This window comes from Nannospalax galili, unplaced genomic scaffold (assembly GCF_000622305.1).
Source record: "Nannospalax galili isolate Female #2095 unplaced genomic scaffold, S.galili_v1.0 scaffold432, whole genome shotgun sequence".
In the NCBI taxonomy this organism is placed as follows: Eukaryota; Metazoa; Chordata; class Mammalia; order Rodentia; family Spalacidae; genus Nannospalax; species Nannospalax galili.
The window spans coordinates 372064-379459 of NW_008331138.1; the positions used below are offsets into that span (position 1 = coordinate 372064).

At 51.2% G+C, this 7396-nt stretch overlaps 1 protein-coding gene across 1 annotated transcript; it reads left to right on the forward strand.

Annotated features, from left to right (window-relative positions):
- The first annotated feature begins 391 nt into the window (after positions 1-391).
- On the forward strand, positions 392-5113 carry Ptgir (prostaglandin I2 receptor). Its single transcript, XM_008821856.2, has 2 exons — positions 392-1552; positions 2614-5113. The coding sequence occupies exons 1-2, from the start codon at positions 785-787 to the stop codon at positions 3007-3009; spliced, it is 1164 nt and encodes a 387-aa protein (XP_008820078.1). The 5' UTR covers positions 392-784; the 3' UTR covers positions 3010-5113.
- Positions 5114-7396: the final 2283 nt, after the last annotated feature.

The window sequence follows — 7396 nt, forward strand, 5'->3', positions numbered from 1 at the left end:
CAGAGGCCACTTACAGACAGCCCAGGCCACTCCTGTCAGGGCCTGCCTGCCCTGGACCCTGGTGGGCTCTGAACCTGCATGACAGCGGATTTAGATAGGCACATGGAGCCAGAGAGGAAGATGCTGGGGGAGGGAAAACCACAGACCTAAGTGTGGGGCCGGGGCAGGTGGCTCTGTGCTGGGGACTGAGTGAGAAAGGGAGCGGGGGAGAGGCATATGCAGGAGATGGCTGCTCAGAGAAGGGGATGGGGTGCAAGCCAGGGAAAGCCGGCAGGGAGCCGGAGGGCCTCGGGAGACCAATGCAGGGGGAGGGAGGGCGGGGCAGAGAGGAAATGAAAAAGCCGGGGAGAGCAGGCAAGATGAGGAGGGAGGGCGGGAGGAAGAGGGGGAAGCTGAGACCTACGCAGAGCAGACCCAAGGAGCAAGTGACAGAAGAGACGGAGAAGGCAGAGGTGTGGGAAAGCCCAGAAAGCAGAAATACAAAGGAGGAGACAGGACTGGTCAGAGGGGACTGATACCGTGGAGACGAAAGGCGTAGGGGACGAGGAAGGAAGAGACACCGGGATTGGGAAGGACAGACAGACAGAGAAGGGAAGAACCAGGAGAGAGACAGACTGGAGAAGACGCAGAGCAAAGACAGACAGACAGGCACACAGGGAACTGGTGATTGGCAGATCCGGCTGCCTCAAGGACCGTGGCCTTCGGTGGAGAGACATCCCGGGGGGTTCCCCCTCTGCCACCCCGGAAGCCCTCTTGTCGGGGGTGTGGTGGAGAGTGGGGAGGCATGGCAGATTCTTGCCGGAATCTCACCTATGTGCGTGACTCGGTAGGACCTGCCACCAGCACCTTGATGTTCGTGGCCGGTGTGGTGGGCAACGGGATGGCGCTGGGCATCCTGGGCGCACGTCGGAGGTCCCATCCATCAGCCTTTGCGGTACTGGTCACCGGGTTGGCAGTGACAGATCTACTGGGCACATGCTTCTTGAGTCCTGCAGTTTTTGTGGCCTATGCTCAGAACAGCTCCCTACTGGGTCTGGCCCGAGGTGGCACAGCACTGTGTGACACCTTTGCCTTTGCCATGACATTCTTCGGCCTGGCCTCCACGCTCATCCTCTTTGCTATGGCTGTGGAGCGATGCCTGGCGCTCAGCCACCCCTACCTGTATGCCCAGCTGGATGGGCCGCGTTGCGCTCGCCTGGCCCTGCCTGCCATCTATGCCTTCTGCAGCATCTTCTGCTCTCTGCCCCTGATGGGCCTGGGCGAGCATCAACAGTATTGTCCCGGGAGCTGGTGTTTCATCCGCATGCGCTCCTCCCAGCCAAACGGCTGCGCCTTCTCCCTGGCCTATGCCAGCCTCGTTGCCCTGCTGGTGACAGCCATCATCATCTGCAACGGCTCTGTCACCCTCAGCCTCTGCCACATGTACCGCCAGCAGAGGCGAAACCAGGGCTCACTGGTGCCCAGCTCCCGGGCACGTGAGGATGAGGTTGATCACTTGATTCTGCTGGTCCTCATGACTGGGATCATGGCCGTGTGCTCCCTGCCTCTCACAGTGAGTGTCCCTTGGAGTTGGGGTTGGGGAGGAGGGTGGCGTCTGGCATTGCCTTCCTTCTGTCACACCTATTTCATAGTCGTGGAAACTGAGACTCGGAAAGGATCAGACGGTGGCACTGTGTACTGCCCAACAACTCCTGACTACCCAAAGTCTCTCCACTTGCTTTTGCTTTGCTAGACCTCCAGTCCTTCGATGTTCCCTGTCAATGCTTCCCAGGCCCACCCCCTCCTTAAAATCAAACATACCTTTGTGACAGAAACAGAATTCACGGTTCGTGAATGCTTGCTTACTCTCAGCAACCGGATGCTTAATGGCTTCCAAATGCCTCTTCAAATAAATTTCAAATTGACCTTATACAACTGTTTCTGAAGCCCTGGGCAGGAAATGACACCAAGGTCTCTTCTCTCCACCTCTTGATTTCAGAAGTGCTTGTTGCCCAGAATCACGGAAGCAAATCTGCACTCTGCCTCTCTCATTGCTGGGCCTGGCTGCTTCCCCACCCTAAGTGCTCCCTACTCCCCCATCCCGGGGCCCACCCTGTTTCCCAGAGTGACCTTGTCCTGCCCCTCCAGCTAGCCCAGCCCATGCCTGTGACATCTGCTAGTCCGTCATACCTTTATTCTGCACCTCAGAATAGGGGTTGAGCTGGCTTTAGGGGTTCAACTTTTGATAGTTAACAATGACTCAGAGACTGATAATCCATCCACAAGGCTGGCTCTGTGTAAAGTTTTGGGAGCCCTAGATGGCTCAGGCATCAGTGGAGACTGAGGGTTGCCTCAGCTGCCCAGGGTAGGTCTAGTGGGGTGAGTGTCCACAGTCCTGACCCTATCTTCCCTCTGCCCTCTGCTTGCTGTTTCTTGGGGTTTTCCGGTCCTCTGCTCCCTGGATGCACACATGTATTAGCAACTCCACACACACAGTTCTTTATCGTATCTCATTTCCTTCCCCTGTAACCTGTCACAACCCCTCATCACTGTGTATGAGAAATGGGAGGTAGGGTGCAAGGATGGGAGAGGACAAAGATCAGTGATGCATCTGACACTTTCCTTGTCCCTCAGATCCGAGGTTTCACTCAGGCCATCACTCCAGACAGCAGCGAGATGGGGGATCTCCTGGCCTTCCGCTTCAATGCCTTCAACCCCATTCTGGACCCCTGGGTCTTCATCCTTTTCCGGAAGGCTGTCTTCCACCGCCTCAGGTTCTGGCTCTGCTGCCTGTGTTCCCGACCCATCCATGGTGACTCACAGATACCCCTTTCCCGGCCTGCCTTCGGGAGAAGGGACCCACAGGCTCCCCCTGCTCTCCAGGAGAAGGAGGAGAGGTGGGTGCCTCTGTCACCCTGGGGCACTGGGCAGGTGGCACCTTTGCCTCCTGTGCCTCTGATTGGTGGTGGCGGCAGCTCTGAGGGAACACCATCCAAAGCAGAGGCCATGGTCGCCTGCTCCCTCTGCTGACGTCTAAGTTGGTCCTGCATGTGATCTCTGGCCCTGTGTTCTGGGACAAGAAGCTATCAGGGACTTGGCTAATGATGGTGGAAGCCACATATTTAACCTCCAAACTCTGGGGGTGATCTGCTGCTATTTTTCCTCCTTCAGGGTAGTGGCTTACAGACTCTGGGATGAGGGTGAGGGATGCTGCGAACATGTGTTGTGAAGCTCGAGAAGGGTTCTCTCAAAATAATTGGGAGCTGGCCAGGCAGCACTGCTCCTGAGATTGCCATCCATCTCACTGTCTAAATATTTAGGAAGCAGAAAAGTTCTCAGAGGCTTCTGTGGACTCGTCTGCTCAGGTTAGAGTTCTGGTCCCCATCCACATCCATTGAGGTGGCCCTTAGCTGCCTACCCTAGGTCCCCAGGGGACACAGAGCCTCTCCCAAGCCATTCCAAAAGCCAATGCAGGACCTACTTAGACCTCAGCAGAAAAGTTCCTGCCATTCCCTCTTTCCCCATCCCCTCTCTGACTTGGGGGTTCTGAATCCTCAAAAGAGTGGGAAGAAAGGAAGGCCATTATACTATAGGTGACGGTACTGATGTGTCCGGCACAGAAATGACCTGAGAAATGCCATAGGTTGGGAGTCTGTGCCCTGTGAACTTTGGGGGAGGTGCCTAAGAAAAGATGGAGATGGGGATGTGGTGTGGGGGAGGTCCCAAAGATGTCACAAGAATGCAAACTCAAGCCCCAAACCTGCCCCTACAGCCCTGCCCCCTGCCTCCAAGTCTGGAACAAATAACTACCAGACTTTAACTCACTGTCTTCAGGACCTTCACGAAAAGTTCACTCATTCAATTCAACAAACTCCCAGGACCCTAAAACCGGATAGCAGGCATTGAGTGTGCCTGGGGTTGCAGACACAGACCAGTCTCTGTGCTTCCTGGATCTGTTGGGGTGAGTGATACTCAGCATCCCCTGCAATTTTCTAAGGCCCATCTCTGGCCTCCAGAGGCCAACAGTTCAAGGTGCTTGGGAATAACTTGCCGGGTATGAAGGGAAGCGAGTGGATTGGAAGGCTGGGGGAGGGTGAACAGGATAGCTCCCCACCCCACCAGCCCTGGTTCCTCTTTCTCATCCACTCTGCCAAGTGCCCACTTATTCCACCTGCTTGGCAGCACATTTGTTAGTAGAGCCTTTCTATAGAGATTGGAACCAATGGCCAAAGGGGGCACGCCCCCGGCTTTGGGTCACACAGCAAGCAAAAGGACCATGTCTCTATCACATGCTTCCAAGTCTAGCTTGCTGGCTTGACTGGTGTGGCTGCTCTGTACCGCAGTTTCCTCTGTGTTGTAATCTAGTTCTTACAGGGTTGCTGTGTGGATGAAATGACTGCCCCTCAAACAGCAGCTTAGCATGGAACCTGAAGAGAGCTTGCAATAGTTGTTACCACTATTGTTGGTGCTGCCTTTGTTATTATCTAGACAAACACAATTTCAAAACAGCAAAGCTTGGAGTCTGTTTTGACTTTCCTTTTTTTCTAGTCAGTGTGTTTCAGATCTGTTCAGAAGAACAAGGGGTATGTGGAGAGGTAGAAACAGGCTAAGATAAGCAGGGTGTGGTGGCGCTCATCTAATTCCAGCACTCTGGATAGAGGCAGGAGGGTCAGGAGTTCAAGGTCATCCTCAGCTACTACAGAGCAAGTTGGAAGTCAGCAGGCCATACCCATCCTGGTCTCAAAACACAAAACTAAGAGCCGGGTATGGTGGTGCTCGCCTTTAGTCCCAGCACTCAGGAGGCAGAGGCTGGCAGATCTCTGTGAGATCGAGGCCACTCTGGTCTATGTAGCAGTTCCAGGAACAGCTGGAGCTAGAGGGAGACCCTGTCTCAAAAAAACAAAACAAAACGAAAGCAAAACAAAACCAAATAACAACAACAACAAATTAAAATATTAAAAACAAACTAGACTTCGGTGACTAGTGAACAGGCACTGGCTGATAGAATGTAACAGTTGCTGACTGGGTGTATAAACCAAATGCCATTGAATTTGTAACTGTCTGTGAATTGAAAATGATTAAATGGCAGTTTTTATTTATGGGTATCTTATCACAATAAAAAAATATAATCCTGGCTGGGTGTGGTGGCGTGTGTCTTTAATCCCAGCACCCTGGAGGTAGAGGCAGGCGGATCTATGTGAGTTCAAGGCCAGTCTGGTCTACATAGTGAGTTCCAGGCCAGCTGGGGCTACAGGGAGATCCTGTCTCAAAAACACCAGTCCCATATTTATTTATTTTTATTTTATGTATATGAGTGTTTTGCCTGCATGTGTGTAAGTACACCCAAGTTATGCAATGCCCTCAGAGGCCAGAAGAGGGGGTTAGATCCTCTGGAACTGGAGTTTTGGTTGGTTGTTAGCCACCATGTGGGTGCTGAGAACTGAACCTGGGTCTTCTGTAAGAGCAGCCAGTGCTCTTAAACACTAGGCCATCTCTGCAACCCCATCTTTCATATGATTTTTAAAAAGATGTTTATCTCTTTGCATGTGTAAATCTGTGTGAGTGTATTCTCATGTGGGTGTGGGTGTGCACATCTTTGCCTGTGTGGAGGTCAGAAGAGGGCACTGAATCCCTCAAGCTGGAGTTACATTAGTTGAACTTCATAATCAAAAATCAGCAAGGTGTCTTCTGATCTCAGCACTGGGGAGGCTGAGGCAGGAGAATTATTTTGAGACCAATCTAGGCTACACAGGAAGACACTGTCTAAAAACAAAACAAAAAAACAAACAAAAAAATCGGAGTGTGGTGGTACATGCCTATAATCCCAATACTTTGGAGGTTGAAGCAGGAGGATCAGGAGGTTATCTTCAACTGCTTAGCAACCTCAAGGCCAGCCTGGGCAACATAAGGCTGGATCTCAAGAAAATAAACGGTACCAGTGAGATGGTTCATTGTGTAAGAGCCTTGCCACCAAAGCCCAATGACTAGAGCCTCAAATGGAAGGAGAGAACCTACTCCATAAGGCTGCTTTCTGACCTACAGGCATGACCGTAGCCCAAGTGTCCACAGATACACATCATACACACAGTAATAATAATAATAATAAGTAATAAGAAGTAAAGTTTAAGATACATACTCATAATTTTGGAAAAACAAAGACGTGCTAGGCGTGATGGCACATGCCTTTAATCCCACGGCTTGGGAGGCAGAGGCAGGGGACTCTGTGTGAGATCGAGGCCAGCCTGACCTACATGGTGAGTTCCAGGCCAGCTGGGGCTACAGAGAGACTTTGTCTTACAAAAACAAACAATAACAAAAATAAATAAAACCACAAAACAAATCCCCCAAACAAAAAAACCTAAACCTAACCAAACAAAAAATCGACTTCTATTTGCTCATTCCTTCATGGATTTATTTAATTTTTATTCCTGTGTATGTGTATCTGCCATGTGAGTACAGATGCCTGTAGGAGCCAGAAGTGGGTATCGGGTTCCCTAGAGCTGGAGTTACAGGCAATTGTGAGCTATCTGACACGGGTCCTCTGGAAAAGCAGTATGTTCTTAGTCATCTTTCCAGCCCCTTATTTGTGTTTTATAAAAAATAGGGTCTCATTCTGTAGCCAAGGCTGTCCTGGTACTCATTGTGTAGACCAGGCAGGCCTTGAACTCATGGTAATCAGCCTGCCTCAGCCTCCTGAGTGCTGAGACTACAGGTGTGAGTCACCACATCAAGGCAGGAGGACTGTTAAGTTCAAGTCTGTCTAGGCTACAGAGTGAGTTCAAGGCCAGCCTGGGCAACTTAGGGAGCTCCTGTCTCAAAGAGTAGAAGGAGGACAGGGGTTGCAGCTCAGTTGGTAGAGTGCTTGCCTAGCATGCACTAGGCTCTGGGTTCAATCTCCCACATATAGCATAAAACTGGGTGTCATGGTAATGCACCAGGAATACTTGAACTTGGGAGGCAGAAGCGGAAAGATCAGGAGTTCAAGCTCATCGTCAGCAACATAGGGAGTTTGAGGCCAGTTGTGCCTACATGAGACCCTGTATCAAAAAATGAAAAAAATAAATAAAATAAAACAGGCCTGCAAGATGGTTCAGCAGGCAGAGGCACTTGCCATCAAGGCTGATGATCAGATTTCAATTCCCAGAACCCACGTGGTAGGAGAAAACCAATGCCCACAAATGGTCCTTTGACTGACTGACAGGCACACAATAAATGCAAAAATAAATAAATAAGGGGCTGGAGAGATAGCTCAGCAGTTAAGAACACTGGTTGCTCTTGCAGAGACCTGGATTTGAGTCCCAGCACCCACATAGCAGCTAACAACTGTCCATAACTCCAGTTCCAGGGGATCTGACAGCCTCTTCTGTCCTCAGGCATTGCACAACACGGGTGCACTTACCTACATGCAGGCAATACG